Below are 15,710 nucleotides of genomic sequence, written 5' to 3'. Positions count from 1 at the left end.
CCGGTATTCACACACACACACCGGGACCGCGTCCGGTATTCACACACACACACAGGGACCGCGTCCGGTATTCACACACACACACACACCGGGACCGCGTCCGGTATTCACACACACACCGGGACCGCGTCCGCTATTCACACACACACACACACACCGGGACCGCGTCCGCTATTCACACACACACACACACCGGGACCGCGTCCGCTATTTACACACACACAGGGACCGCGTCCGGTATTCACACACACACACAGGGACCGCGTCCGGTATTCACACACACACGGATCCCGGCCGCACCCGCAGCGCTGGGGGAATTTTACTCCGACTGTCGCCACTTGGATATCCCCCTCGCCGCCTGTCGTTTTCTTGTTTTTCTGTTTCAGCGCTCGTCATGGCGGCAGCAGTCGGATCGGCCTCGCACCGCTCCACCGCCTCTCGTTTCGCTTTGCTCCGGGTGGAGGGTGATTCGTCCGATTCTGATTCGGACTCTGGGCGGAATAACAGCGCCAGCAACCGGATCGGGAGAGGTGCCCGAGGCGGAACAGCCAAGAAAAACAACAGCAGCCAGCCTGGGGCCAGCGGCGGCAACAACGAGAAAAAGAAACAAAAAAGGAAGAAGAAGAAAGAGCAACAGCAAAGTGAAGCAAATGAGGTAAGAGTAGAGGAGCCAGGCGCAGGCCGACCTTTGCAGAAAACGGAGTAGCAGTGAGTCCGGTGAAAAAAGATCAGTCTCAAGTTGTGTCTAATGTTTACATGCCAGACTCAATATCTTCCATTTAGTAGGTGAAAGAAGAAACTCCTGCATTGTACATTTTTTGTTCATGCTTTGTAAGTTGTGGGGACTGATCTTTATGGGCAAGTTTTTTTCTGTGGTAAAAATAAATTGAGAGTTATAATGAAAACCGAGGAGCGAGGCGAACTGAAAAAGTCTTTTCAAACATGCAGAGCTGTTTTCAAATAAACAAATCGGGCTTTTTAAGGTGTCAGTGTAGTGTTCCTGTAACAGCAACAACAATTTCTGTTTATATAGTGTATTTAATTTAGTAAAGCGTTCCAAGGCGCTTTACAGGAGCGTTATCAAACAAAATATGACACCGAGCCACCTAAGGAGAAATTAGGGCAGATGACCAAAAGCTTGGTCAATGGGGAAGGTTTTGAGGAGCATCATAAAGGGGGAAGAGAAGTAGAAAGGTTGAGGGAGGGTAATTCCAGAGCTTGGGGCTTAGACAGTTTAAGGCACAGCCACCAGTGGTGGCGTGATTAAGATCAAGAATGTGCAAATTAGAGGAAAGCTGATATCTCAGAGGGAGGTAGGGCTGGAGGAAATTAGAAATAGGGGAGAGGGAAGTATCTGAAAATAAAAATGAGAATTTTTAAGAATTTTAAGATTGAGATGTTTAACCAGGAGCCAGTGTAAGTAAGCACAGAGGCGATGAGTGGACAGGGCTTGGTGCGACTAAGGACATGTCTTCAAGTTTATGGATGGTAGAATGTGGGAAGCTAGCTAGGACTACTTTGGAATAGATAAGTCTATTGATGAGGGTTTCAGCACCAGATGATCTGAGGCAAGGGTGGAGTCAGACAACGTTACAGAGGTGGAAACATGTGGTCTTAGTGATGACGTGGATACATAGTCAGCAGCTCATCTCTGGGTCAGATATATTTTTTATTCATTCATGGGATGTGGACGTCGCTGGCTAGGCCAGCATTTATTGCCCATCCCTAAGTACCCTTGAGAAGGTGGTGATGAGCTGCTGCCTTGAACCGCTGTAATCGTTGGGGTGTAGGTACGCCTACAGTGTAGTTAGGAAGGGAGTTCTGGGATTTTGACCCAGCAACAGTGAAGGAATGGCGATATAGTTCCAAGTCAGGATGGTGTGTGACTTGGAAGGGAACTTGCAGGTGATGGTGTTCCCGTGCAACTGCTGCCCTTGTCCTTCTAAGTGGTAGAGGTCGCGGGTTTGGAAGGTGCTGTCAAAGGAGCCTTTGTACGTTGCTGCAGTGCATCTTGATTTTGGGGCACACTGCTGCCACTGTGCGTTGGTGATGAAGGGAGTGAATGTTGAAGGAGATGGATGGGGTGTCAATCAAGTGGGCTGCTTTGTCTTGGATGGTGTCGAGCCTCTTGAGTGTTGTTGGAACTGCACTTGTCCAGGCAAGTGGAGACTATTCCTTCACAATCCTGACTTGTACCTTGTAGATGTTGTGGCAGGCATTGGGGAGACAGGAAGTGAGTTAATCGCACAGAATTCTCAGCCTCTGATCTGATCTGCTCTGCTCTTGTAGCCACAGGATTTATGTGGCTGGTGCAGTTTAGTTTCTGGACAATGGTGACCCCTAGGATGTTGATAGTGGCCAATTCAGCAATGGTAACACCATTGAATGTCAAAGGGAGATGGTTAGATTCTTTCTTATTTGAGATAGTCATTGCCTGGTACTTGTGTGATGTGAATGTTACTTGCCACTTATCTGCCCAAGCCTGGATATTGTCCAGGTCTTGCTGCATATGGACATGGCCAGCTTCAGTATCTGAGGAGTCGCGAATGGTGCTGAACATTGTGTAATCATCAGCGAACATCCCACTTCTGGCCTTATGATGGAAGGAAGGTCATTGATGAAGCAGCTGAAGATGGTTGGGTCTAGGACACTACCCTGAGGAACTCCTGCAGTGATGTCCTGGGACTGAGATGATTGACCTCCAACAACCACAACCATCTTCCTTTGTACTAGGTATGACTCCAACCAGCAGAGAGTTTTCCCCCAATTCCCATTGACTCCAGTTTTGCTAGGGCTCCTTGATGCCATACCAGATCAAATGCTGCCTTGATGTTTCGGGCAGTCACTCTCACCTCACCTCTTGAGTTCAGCTCTTTTGCCATGTTGGACCAAGGCTGTAATGAGGTCAGGAGCTGAGTGGCTCTGGCGGAACCCAAACTGAGCATCACTGAGCAGGTTATTGCTGATCAAGTGCTGATTGGTAGCACTGTCAACATCACCTTCCATCACTTTGCTGACAATCGAGAGTAGATTGATAGGGCGGTAATTGGCCGGGTTGGATTTGTCCCGCTTTTTGTGCACCGGACATACCTGGGTAATTTTCCACATTGCCGGGTAGATGCCAATGATGTAGCTGATGTCAAGGTTGTGAACAGTTTGGTTCAGTCTCAGACAGCTCCCAGGATGAGGGATGGAGTCAGTGGCTAGGGAATTGTTTGTGGTGGGGACTGAAGACAATGGATTTGATCTTTCCAATATTTACTTGTCGGAATTTTCTGTTTATCCAGGACTGGATGTCGGACAAGTAGTGTGACAATTTAGGGACAGTGGAGGAATTGAGAGGTGGTGATGAGGTAGAATTGCATGTTGTTAGATACATAGAATCATAGAAAGTTTAAGGCACAGAAAGAGGTCACTTGGCCCATCGTGTCTGTGCCGGCCGAAAAACGATCCATCCTTTCTAATCCCACCTTCCAGCATTTGGTCCGTAGCCCTGCAGATTACAGCACTTGAGGTGCATATCCAGACTCCTTTTGAATGAGTTGAGGGTTGCTGCCTCAACTACCCTTTCAGGCAGTGAGTTCCACCACCCTCTGGTGAAAAAGTTTTTCCTCATCTCCTCTCTAATTTTTCTACCAAACACTTTAAATCTATGCCCCCTAGTCACTGACCTCTCTGCTAAGGTGAATAGACCCTTCACTTCCACTCTATCCAGGCCCCTCAATTTTGTACATTTCAATTAGATCTCCTCTCGGCCTTCTCTGTTCCAAGGAGAACAACCCCAGCCCATCCAATCTTTCCTCATAGCTGCATTTTTCCAGTCCTGGAAACATCCTCATAAATCTCCTCCATACCCTCTCTAATGCAATTACATCCTTTCTGTAATGAGGTGACCAGAACTGCACACAGTACTCAAGTTGTGGCCTAACCAATGAGTTATACGGTTCCAGCATAACCTCCCTGCTCTTGTAATCTGTATCCTGGCTAATAAAGGAAAGGATTCCATATGCCTTCTTAACCACCTTATTGACCTGTCCTACCTTCAGGGATCTGTGCACATTCACTCCAAGGTCCCTCACTTCCTCTACACTTAAGTATTTTCCCATTAATTGTGTATTTCTTTGCCTTATTTGACCTCCCCAAATGCATCACCTCACACTTCTCCGGGTTGAATTCCATTTGCCACTTTTCTGCCCATCTGACCAGACCAGCAATATCTTCCTGCAGCCTACAGCTATCTACCACACGACCAATCTTTGTATCGTCTGCAAATTTCTTGATCATGCCCCCTACGTTTACATCCAAATTGTTAATATATACCACAAAAAGCAGGGAACCCAGTACTGAGCCCTGCGGAACACCACTAGAAACACCCCTCCAGTGGCAAAAACAACCTTCAACAATTACCCTTTGTTTCCTGCCACTGAGCCAATTTCATATCCACCTTGCTGCATTTCCCTGGATCCCATGGGGATTTTATTTTTTTGAACCAGTCATATGGGACCTTGTCAAAAGCCTTACTAAAGTCCATGTAGACCACATCAACTGCACTACCCTCATCTATCTTCCTTGTTACTTCAAAAAATTCGATCAAGTTGGTCAGACAAGATCTTCCCTTAACAAATCCATGCTGACCATTCTTGCTTAACCTCTGTCTTTCTAAGTGACAGTTTATCCTGTCTCTCAGAATAGATTCCAATAATTTGCCCACTGCTGTGGTTAGACTGACTGGCCTGTAATTATTCGGTCTATCCCTCACACCCTTTTTAAATAGAGGTACAATGTTAGCAGTTCTCCAATCCACCGGCACTACACCTGTATCCAGTGAGGATTGGAAAATGATGGTCAGACCTTTCGCTATTTCTTCTCTTGTTTCTTTTAACAGCCTAGGATACATTTCATCTGGCAATGGTGATTTATCATCTTTCAAGGATGCTTATCCCATTAATACGTCCTCTTTCCCTATGTTTATCACATCCAATACTTCACGCTCTTTCTCCTTAACTACAATATCTGCATCATCCCCCTCTTTTGTGAAGACAGATGCAAAGTATTCTTTAAGAAACATACCAATATCTTCCGCTCCTACATAGGTTACCTTTTTGCTCTTTTATGGGCCCTACTGTCTCCTTAGTTATCCTCTTACTCTTATGTATTCATAAAACATCTTTGGGTTCACCTCGATTTTGCTTGCCAATACTCTTTCTTGCCCTCTCCTTTGCTTTCCTAATTTCCTTTTTGATTTCACCCCTCTAATTTCTATATGCCTCTCTGCTTTCTGTAGTATTGAGTTGTCAGTGTCGGATTTAAGCTTTCCTTTTCTGCCTTATCTTACTCTGTAAGCTCCTTGACGTCCATGGGGCTCTAGATTTGGCCGTTTCACCCTTTTTCTTTGTGGGAACATGTTTACTCTGAACCCTTTGAATCTCCTCTTTGAATACCTCCTGCTGCTGTGACACTGATTTACTTTCAAGCAGCTGTTTCCAGTCCACTTTTGCGAAATCAGTCCTCAGTTTAGTATAATTGTCCTTGCCCCAATTGAGAACTCTAACTCCTATTCTGTCTCTGTCCTTTTCCATAATTATGTTAAAACTAACTAACTGAATTTTGATCAAATAGATATGAATAGAACCAGGCAAATATAGTCGCACCTTGCTGCACAATGGTGGAGAGGCATTGCAGGAGGATGGTGTGGTCAGTTGTATCAAAGGCTGCAGACAGGGCAAGGAGGGATAGTTTATCTTTCTCACAGTTACATAGGATGCCACTTGTGACTTTGTTAAGAGCCGTTTCGGAACTGTGGCAGGGGCAGAAACCTGACAGGAGGGATTCAAATGTGGAGTTCCAGAAAAGATGGGAAAGAACTTGGGAGGCGACAACACTTTCGGGGACTTTGGTGAGGAAGGGAGGTTGGAGATGGGGCAGTAGTTTGCAAGGACAGTGGAGTCAAGGGTTGTCTTTTTGAGGAGAAGGATAATGATGGCAGATTTGAAGAAGAGAGGGACAGTACCTAAGTAGAGAGAAACATTAGCAATATCAGCAAACATGGGATCAAGAAAGGAAGTTGGGAGGTCAGGAGTTGATTGGGGATCAGGTTTAGAGAGTAGAGGGTGGTCTCACAGACAAGATGAACTTGGTGAGGGTATGAGGAGAGATAGAAGATATAGGGAAAGTTGTGAATTCATGGTACAGGGGTGAATCTTGGAGGAAGTTTGACCCTGTGGACTAGGAGAAGGGAGAGAAACAGGGATGGAGCACTGATAATGAATTATGAAAATATTAAAGACAAACCTTGCTCTTCATAAAGCAGCAAAGCAAATGGAAAAATGGACATCTTCTGTTTTACAGAGTAGACTTCTGCTTTATGTTTTTAGAAATTTCTAAATGCAGCACTAACAATTCAGAAATCCAAAACTGAACAGGTGCTAGTCTTGGGGCAATTCTTATTGTTTACAATTTCAACTAAAAATGAAATACACTGGAAATTGAAAGTCTGGTTTACAAATATCTAAACGCAGCATTTGAGTGTCTCATCATTAGTTTCTCTTGTGATGTTTGTACTACATTGTTGGTGTTCACTCAAGATAAAGCTTCAGTAGCTATGTAACTACATCATATAGCTTTAAGTGGCGTTTTTCACAAGTTTGCAATCGATTTTATTGTTTGGACATTCTGGTTTGGAGTTATTTAACTCAAATATACTGTCTCAAATTTGTCAGGAAACTAGTTACATTGCTATAGCAATCAAGCTTAATAGGTGTATGAAATTTTCAAATTGTGATAAAACCACCTAACTGTAAAACTAACTCTAAATTTGTCTTTCGAAACTTGCGCTCTCTGAAAAGAACATTTGAGTCGTGAAACAGTAGGATGCTGAGAGCGTCAAGTGATTTGAAGACCAAGACAAGGATTTTAAATTTAACACATTGCAAACAGAAACCAATTAAATTTGGCAATAGGCAGGTGGAACAAGATATGGGCAGCTGTGTTTTGGACTAGTTGAAGTATATGGGGACTGAAGGATGGACGATCAGTGCAGAGAACAATAGCCAAATCAAATCTAGAGGTAAAAAAGCATGAGTTAAGAATTTCTGTGCTGGAAGGGCTGAGGTAGGGGTTGTTACGACCAGTTGAGAAAGAGGTCCAGGGTCCCTTTCAGCCTTCACCCGGTCTTATTGTAACAGGGTTTTATTTTAAACACACCGTGTTTTTAGCACCCCCTTGGTGAATCCTTGTTCACCGCTTTCCAATTATAAGGCAAAGAAACCAGCACAAACAGGCTTTCTTAGGTTTAAAGAAGAAAAGTGAAATTTTATTAAACTTAAGTTCTAATTCGGTTAATGCCTACGGAAACACGACGCGCCCAGGCTAGCATGCATACACGATACATGCATGCAGATAGGGTCAGAAAAGAGCAGAAGAAATAAAGTAGAAAAATTTGAGGCAATATCTGAAGAGTTTTTGTTACAGGTCTTCGAGCTCACTGTAGAGACCTTGCTTGTCGTTGGGGCCCAGTATTTTTCTTAAACCTTGTTCACTTGTAGGAGACTTTTCTCTCTTGGGGTTCGTGTGTCTTCAGTGGGTTTTTGGAGTTCCGTGAGAAAGAGATGGGAGCAGGCAGGCGAGGCTGTGGCGAGCCAGCCAGGAGAGTTCTTCTCAGTCTAGGAGCAAAAAGCTTTCTGCCAGTTCACACACTGTCTCTACAATTTAAAACTCCCCAAGTTGGCCAGCAGGGTAGTCACATGACTGACTGGTATAACCACTTCTGGCTTTGTGAATTGTCTTGTCCTTTCAAACACTGTGTTAATATGCAAAACTGTCTTTCCAGCCAGGGACTTGGCAACCCCTTGTCTCAGGCCTTCTCTTCTTCCCAGCAACAATTTGAAATTTAATGTCTATGTGGTGAAATTAATGTGCCTCATTCTTGGTAGGTGGGGGCCTGCATGACAGGGCGCAGGTGGAACTGAGCAGCCTCTGTAACGGATAAGATGTGGGGTTTGAAACTCAGCTCAGGATTAAACAGGACTATTAAGGTTTTACAGTATCTAGTTCAGTTTGAATGAATGGACAGGGAGGAGGGTGGAGTTGGTGGCAAGTGGAGTTTGTGTCAAAAGTGATGGTTTTCATCTACCACACTTGCAGTTGCAAGAAGTTATCAAAACCATGGCTTAATATCAGATGGTGTAGAGGTGATCATGGAGTTGATTGAAGTAATGAACAGATAGAACTGTGTGTTATTATACATATGGAAGCTGATCCCATGCCTGGAGATGATATCAATAAGGAGCAGCATGTAGATGAGCAAGGGTATGGGCCAAACATAGATCTTGGAGGGATTTTGGAAGTGATTGTGTGGGGTAAGAAATAAAGGGATATTGTACCATAGCTTCAGTCACGAAGGTTATTATTTGTAACTTTGGCCAGTGCAACCATAGGAACAGGTGTCGACCATTCCACCCATCGAGCCTGTTGTAGAGTCATAGAGTTATACAGCACAGAAACAGGCCCTTCGCATCTACCATTCCTTCAGTAATAAAAACAAAGTGCTGGAAATACTCAGCAGGTCTGGCAGCATCTGTGGAGAGAGAAAAACAGAGTTAACTTTTCAGGTCTGTGACTTTTCATCAGAACTGGTGAAAGGTCACAGACCTGAAATGTTAACTCTGTTTCTTTCTGCACAAATACTGCCAGATCGGCTGAGTATTTCCAGCACTTCGTTTTTATTTCAGATTTCCAGCATCTGTAGTATCTTGCTTTTATTCTACCATTCCTTTAGATCATGGTTGATCTGTGCTTCCACTCCATTACCAGCCTTTGATGCCTATCCCTTGATGCCCATACCTAACAAAAGTCTAACAATTTCACTCGTTAAAAATTAAGTTCACCCAACATCCACAGCCTTTGGGAGAGAGATCCAGAACACATGAACTACTTGTTCATGTAAAAAGAACTTCCTGATACCATCTCTAAATCACTGAGTTCAAATTTTAAAATTATGTCCCCATGTTCTGGATCTCCCCACCAGTGGAATAGTTTCTCTGTATCAAGTGGTTTAGGGGGATAGGTTGTCACACTCATGGAAGAGATGAGCTTCATGGAGCAGGTGGTAGAGAAACTGCAGAATGGAAAAGAATTGAGGCTGGAATGGATGGGTGACTTGGGAAGAGCCAGAAATTGGTAGGAAGAGGATATGACGCCAGAGATGTTCTGATGGTCTCAATCGTGAAGACAAAAAGTCTCGAGACTAGTGACAATGCTAACCTCTGGATGAAAATTTTCATAGAGGCTGCAGGAATCCAATCCTGTAAACTGCGATCCCATAAGTGTTTGCTACTCTCTTGATACACAACCTTTTTTTTTATTCATTCATGGGATGTGGGCGTCACTGGCCAGGCCAGCATTTATTGCCCATCCCTAATTGCCCTTGAGAAGGTGGTGGTGAGCTGCCTTCTTGAACCACTGCAGTCCATTTGGGGTAGGTATACCCACAGTGCTGTTACGAAGGGAGTTCTAGGATTTTGACCCAGCGACAGTGAAGGAACGGCGATATAGCTCCAAGTCAGGATGGGGTGTGACTTGGAGGGGAACTTGCAGGTGGTGGTGTTCCCATGTATTTGCTGCCCTTGTCCTTCTAGTTAGTAGAGGTCGCGGGTTTGGAAGGTGCTGTCTAAGGACCCTTGGTGCATTGCTGCAGTGCATCTTGTAGATGGTACACACTGCTGCCACTGTGCGTCGGTGGTGGAGGGAGTGAATGTTTGTAGATGGGGTGCCAATCAAACGGGCTGCTTTGTCCTGGATGGTGTCGAGCTTCTTGAGTGTTGTTGGAGCTGCACCCATCCAGGCAAGTGGAGAGTATTCCATCACACTCCTGACTTGTGCCTTGTAGATTGTGGACAGGCTTTGGGGAGTCAGGAGGTGAGTTACTCGCCTCAGGATTCCCTAGCCTCTGACCTGCTCTTGTAGCCACGGTATTTATGTGGCTACTCCAGTTCAGTTTCTGGTCAATGGTAACCCCTAGGATGTTGATAGTGGGGGATTCAGCAATGGTAATGCCATTGAATGTCAAGGGGAGATGCTTAGATTCTCTCTTGTTGGAGATGGTCATTGCCTGGCACTTGTGTGGCGCGAATGTTACTTGCCACTTATCAGCCCAAGCCTGGATATTGTCCAGGTCTTGCTGCATTTCGACACGGACTGCTTCAGTATCTGAGGAGTCACGAATGGTGCTGAACATTGTGCAATCATCAGCGAACATCTCCAATTCTGACCCTATGATGGAGGAAAGGTCATTGATGAAGCAGCTGAAGATGGTTGGGCCTAGGACACTACCCTGAGGAACTCCTGCAGTGATGTCCTGGAGCTGAGATGATTGACCTCCAACAACCACAGCCCTCTTCCTTTGAGCTAGATATGATTCCAGCCAGCGGAGTGTTTTCCCCCTGATTCCCATTGACCTCAGTTTTGCTAGGGCTCCTTGATGCCATACTCAGTCAAATGCTGCCTTGATGTCAAGGGCAGTCACTCTCACCTCACCTCCACTTTTAGAGTCTTTATCATGATAGTCAAAACTTGTGTTTGATTTTCCTGCTGCCAGAATAAAAAGAGCATGAAATGAATGAAAAAAGGATGTGAGATCCTCTACTATGAGGCTTCAGAAACGTTCAGGTTCTCTCTGGGGTTCTAATCAACATACACGTTGATGCTGAAGTCCTGATCAGGCAAAACACTCTTCAAAATAAAGAACCATGAACAAATGTTCCTGTTTCACTGTGAAAAATGGTTAACTAAATTAAATCATAGCACCCCTCCCTCCAACATAGAAAGGGTCTGTTCGCATAGATATAACAGGATAAAAATCTTCACATTCACATACAAGTACAAAAGATTCTTTGCAAAATTGCGGGGGCTAAAGGGATCGCATTGGTGACTCTTGGAAACCTTCCCTGACAATTCACAACATCCATAGTCATAAACATGTAATTGTGGCTTTTTGAGCATGAGCACATGCGCAGTTGCTTCAGTTTCGCAGCTGGTGCTCTGTATTCTCCCTGGAATGTAACCCAGAGGCCAACACACATTGCACAATATAAATCTGCCAAGTTTAATGCCCTATTCAAATTCGACAGCTACCAGTACGTTTTTTTAGTTTCTGCAGAATCGATCAGTTTTGGCTGTATAAATATTCCAAGGTTTTTTCTGTGGATTTTAAGAAATTATAAATGTACTTGCACTCGAATTTATACAATCTTTTACTGTTGCATCATAATTATTAGCAAGTTTAATCTTTTTCAAATAGGGGTGTGTTTTTGCAGGCAAAATACTCGGGTTCCACAATTATCCATTTATCCATTCAGCACAGTCCTGAAGTCTGGGCTGAAGTTGCATTCCACAAGGCCCCAGGTACTGATATGAATCAACAGTTGGAATAGATATCCCTTATACCTTCGATCAGTACCTTGAGCTGTGCAAAGCCCTATCATCATAATTGGAAGTATTCAGTACCATATTCCATTGGTTAATCCATTCTTGACAACAGTGAGCAGTGTTCAACAGAATAATATCAAAAGGAGTGATGCAATACTTTAAGATTCTTTGAACTTAGTCTGAAATCCTTCCCTTGTGATGCTGCAAAACTCCATCATTGAGAACATCAAATAAGTTCACAGTGGAGAATCCCACAGCATTCATCTGGAATACACTTGTTGAAATTAGAATACACACTCTAAATATAATACAAAATTTGACCATAAAATTCATGACAGCGGCATGAGGTACCAGGTCAAAACCCTTACAAAAATCAGTGGGTTCCCCTGAGACGTATGACACGTGGTGATCTTCAAAAAGCACATCTTGCGTTCCTTATTTCTCTCTAGAGAAAAATCGAACCAGTTCCTTTCTAATTAGTTCTAATTAGCCTTTAAAGCATCTGTAGAGTCTGCTTCCTCTCATCAAATTGTTTAACTCAGGACTTTAATCTGTGCAGTGGCTGCTCCAATCTTTGTGCAGACTTTAGTCTTTCCTATCTTTCTTCATTGACACCAAAATTTCAATCCAGGTTCATCTTGTGTGATGTGTCAAAGCAGTTCTCACTCAGGGTTCTGAACACCTAGACATGCAATTAAGGGCATGTGAAAGATCCAGGACCAGGATTTGTGCATAAAAGAAAAATGGTTGCAGGGAACGTGAACTCCAGCCTACAGCTACCTGTCATTGAATACCCTGGAGGGTGGGTCAGCATCACGGCAGTCGAACCTATTTGTCAAAGCTCCTAAAATACCCCAGTTGATGATGAGTCAGCCTGATGGAGGGTTGGACTTTGGCATCCAAAGATGCCCAAACTGTTAATGGCATATTGCAATCTATCCTGTATAAATCTTCCACTTTACTTGATGTCTGATTAGGAAATTCTGACTTTGGAACAACAGCTGCTAGAACAAATTACCTGGAGGTATGAGAATATGCACTTGTGCATCCAAGGTTAAGTGCCCACCATGATTTGGTTGCAGAAAGGCAAGCATCTCTGCATCTGCAACTACTGGATCCACCGTTTGGTAGCGCATGGTGTGCGTTAATCCCAGGGCCAGGATAGTGACAATACACTCACATGGTTTTTATAGTGAGATGTGTCACATGTGTGATGAGCTCCTGGCATCTGATGTCCACTGAAACCTGCAGCTATATAATAACCAACAATTGACAATTCACCCATGGGGATAAGAGAGTGTTGCAGGAGGCAAGGAGGAGGTAAGTGGAGTCTCATTAGTGTTACAGTAACTGCAATAGCATATCTGGCAATCTGATATCTGAGCCAGGCATGTCCACAATACTCCGGGGAATGACTGGTTGAGCAACTAGCCTGGCTGTCTCGTGACATCTGAGGGGTTAACGTGTCACTACAGGTTGAAATTGTTTTCAGTATATTCCAAGTAACAATGGAATGGGTATAGTGATTCTGATGGTGATTTCAGCTGCACAACAAAGACCAGACAGTTTGCCAGTGTTTTTTGGTGTTGGGGTGCACAGTTTTATTTAAACTCCAAATCAAAACCAGTGTGCACACTTGGGTGTTGTCACACCTTAGCTGTTTGCACTTGAGTCGGTTTGATGTGTATTTTGGGGGGCGGGCGGGGGAGGTGAAGTGTGTACCTCATATTGGATCTGGATTTCTACATAGCTTGGTTTGGAGACGCTTAACACATGGTTATGGGTTTGTGCTTGCCAGCTGATGAAAATACATTTGAAGAATGCAATATGTAAAATTTCCTTGCTGTTATGTTACTACTTCGGTAATAGATATGGAGAGATGAAAGAAACAGCTTATACTTTTTTTTAAATGAGCAGTTTTTAAATTTCAAGCTGAGATTTTATATACATTTTTAAAAACACTGCTTATGCCAAGATTTTCTATCTAATTTTCTGATTTATCTCGATGGAAGTATAATTACTTGCATAAATTAATTGCCCTGTCCTTGTATTCATTGCATATATTTTTAAAATATAAGTGCAAGTCTGTCTATAGTTTGTTTCTAGGTTGTGGTCATCTCAGCAAGGTTAATTTAAAAGTGCCCATGAGCCTTGACTAATTTTCCATATTTGGATAATTTTCTCTCTACATGCTGTGTACCTGGCAAATGCCAGGCTACTTGCCTCCGGTTCACTGCCTTGCCATCTGAAAGAGACCCTTGGTGCCAGACTGATAATATTGAAAACCTTGCTGTAGGAGTTAAAAGGTCAGAAACTCTCACTCTTTGCTGCCCTCATCCTCCCAGTCCCCCTAAAACCCACCACATAGGATACTTCTAAGACATTGTGTAGAATAAATGTAGAATTCTGATTCTACAATTTGAATTTGTGCTTGTTAAAATACGGCATGGTTTTGCAAAATGTTTATTGAGTGTTCTGAATCAAAATGCCTATTTGTATACTTTGTAATTAATATGATCATTTCCAGGGCAAGTGGTTGTTGCATCCCTGTACTTATTGTTTGTAGAGCATTTTGTTGCCTGAGTGCCACAATTTTGCATATAGTGTACAAGAGGCAGTGAAAATACCAATTATAATAACTGTTTCAAATCATCTGTCACAAAAAAACCTCCCACCCAAATCAATTCCCAAAGATGTAGTGGTGATGATTTAGTCGATTATTTCTGGTTTTAACCAATGACTGCTGCCAGGGGAGGTGGTGGAAGCAGGTACAATAGCGACGTTTAAGAGGCACCTTGACAAATTCATGAATAGGATGGGAATAGAGGGATACGGTCCCCGGAAGTGCAGAAGGTTTTAGTTTAAGCAGGCCTCAAAATCGACGCAGGCTTGGAGGGCCGAATGGCCTGTTCCTGTGCTGTACTGTTCTTTGTTCTTTGACTGTGAACCTTGTGCTGAGGATCAGTGAACCTTTGTAAAAGGATTCGCATAGTATTTGCATGTAAAGCCAACAAGAGAGAGATAAAAATATAAGATTGATTTTCATAAATTTGTGCTCCTGATGTGGACTTTCACATGCTGGGGACACGTTGAAAATTTGAGCATGAGGTTACTTTGCTTCCCAGGATTTGCTGTCCACTGATTTGAAATTCAGCAATGAACTTCAACTATAAGATGAACATTTTTGAAATATTAACTCTGTCTATATGTATCAATAATATATTAATGTTAAAAAACTAATATCTGCACATTGGGAAAGCAATAGTGATAGGGGATTCCATAATTAGGATAACAGAAAGGTGTTTCTGCAGCCGCAGACATGAATCCAGGATGATAAAAGCAAAATACTGCGGATGCTGGAAATCTGAAATGAAAACAAGAAACGCGGGAAATACTCAGCAGGACTGGCAGCATCTGTGGAGAGAGAAGCAGAGTTAACGTTTCAGATCAGTGACCCTTCTTCAGAACTGGCAGATATAAGAAATGTAAAAGATTTTAAGCAAGTAAAGCAGGGTTGGGGCAAGAGATAACAAAAAGGTGTTGATAGGCGGCGCAGTGGTTAGCACCGCAGCCTCACAGCTCCAGCAACCCGGGTTCGATTCTGGGTACTGCCTGTGCGGAGTTTGCAAGTTTTCTCTGTGACCGCGTGGGTTTCCTCCGGGTGCTCCAGTTTCCTCCCACAGCCAAAGACTTGCAGGTTGATAGGTAAATTGGCCATTGTAAATTGCCCCTAGTGTAGGTAAGTGGTAGGAGAATTGAGGGAAGGTGGGGATGTGGTAGGGAATGTGGGATTAATGTAGGATTAGTATAAATGGGTGGTTGATGGTCAGCACAGACTTGGTGGGCCGAAGGGCCTGTTTCAGTGCTGTATCTCTCTATGACTCTATGATAGGACAAGGTCACCAAATAGTTGACCAGAAGGTCATGGAGCAAAGGCAGACAATATGTTAATGGTGTGCTGAAAGACAAAGCATTAGTACAGATAGGGTGTTAATGGACTGACAACTGAACAGCCACAAGCACAAACATGAAAATAAACAGTGGGTAGGCACAGTAGAAACAAACTGAACAAACTAAAATAAAATAAACACAAAAAGGAAAAAAATAACTAAAAATAAAAGTAAAGTGGGGGGCCCGTCATACTCTGAAATTATTGAACTCAATGTTCAGTTTGGCAGGCTGGAGCGTGCCTAATTGGTAAATGAGATGTTCACTGGAACACTGCAGCAATCCCAGGACAGAGATGTGAACATGAGAGCAGGATTGTGTTGAAATGGCAAGCAACC

The 15,710-nt window shown here is 43.5% G+C and overlaps 1 protein-coding gene across 2 annotated transcripts in view; it reads left to right on the top strand.

Annotated features, from left to right (window-relative positions):
* The first annotated feature begins 89 nt into the window (after positions 1-89).
* The window catches only part of gkap1 (G kinase anchoring protein 1), a 56,303-nt gene continuing 40,682 nt past the window's right edge, over positions 90-15,710 (top strand). For both annotated transcript variants that reach the window (XM_068030024.1, XM_068030023.1), the window contains exon 1: positions 90-655. In XM_068030024.1, the coding sequence (XP_067886125.1) occupies positions 395-655 (261 nt within the window). In that variant the 5' untranslated portion in view covers positions 90-394. The remainder of the gene's footprint in view (positions 656-15,710) is intronic.

This window comes from Heterodontus francisci, chromosome 4 (assembly GCF_036365525.1).
Source record: "Heterodontus francisci isolate sHetFra1 chromosome 4, sHetFra1.hap1, whole genome shotgun sequence".
In the NCBI taxonomy this organism is placed as follows: Eukaryota; Metazoa; Chordata; class Chondrichthyes; order Heterodontiformes; family Heterodontidae; genus Heterodontus; species Heterodontus francisci.
Note: the sequence above shows the minus strand (reverse complement) of the source record. Positions and strands in the feature narration are given on the sequence as shown.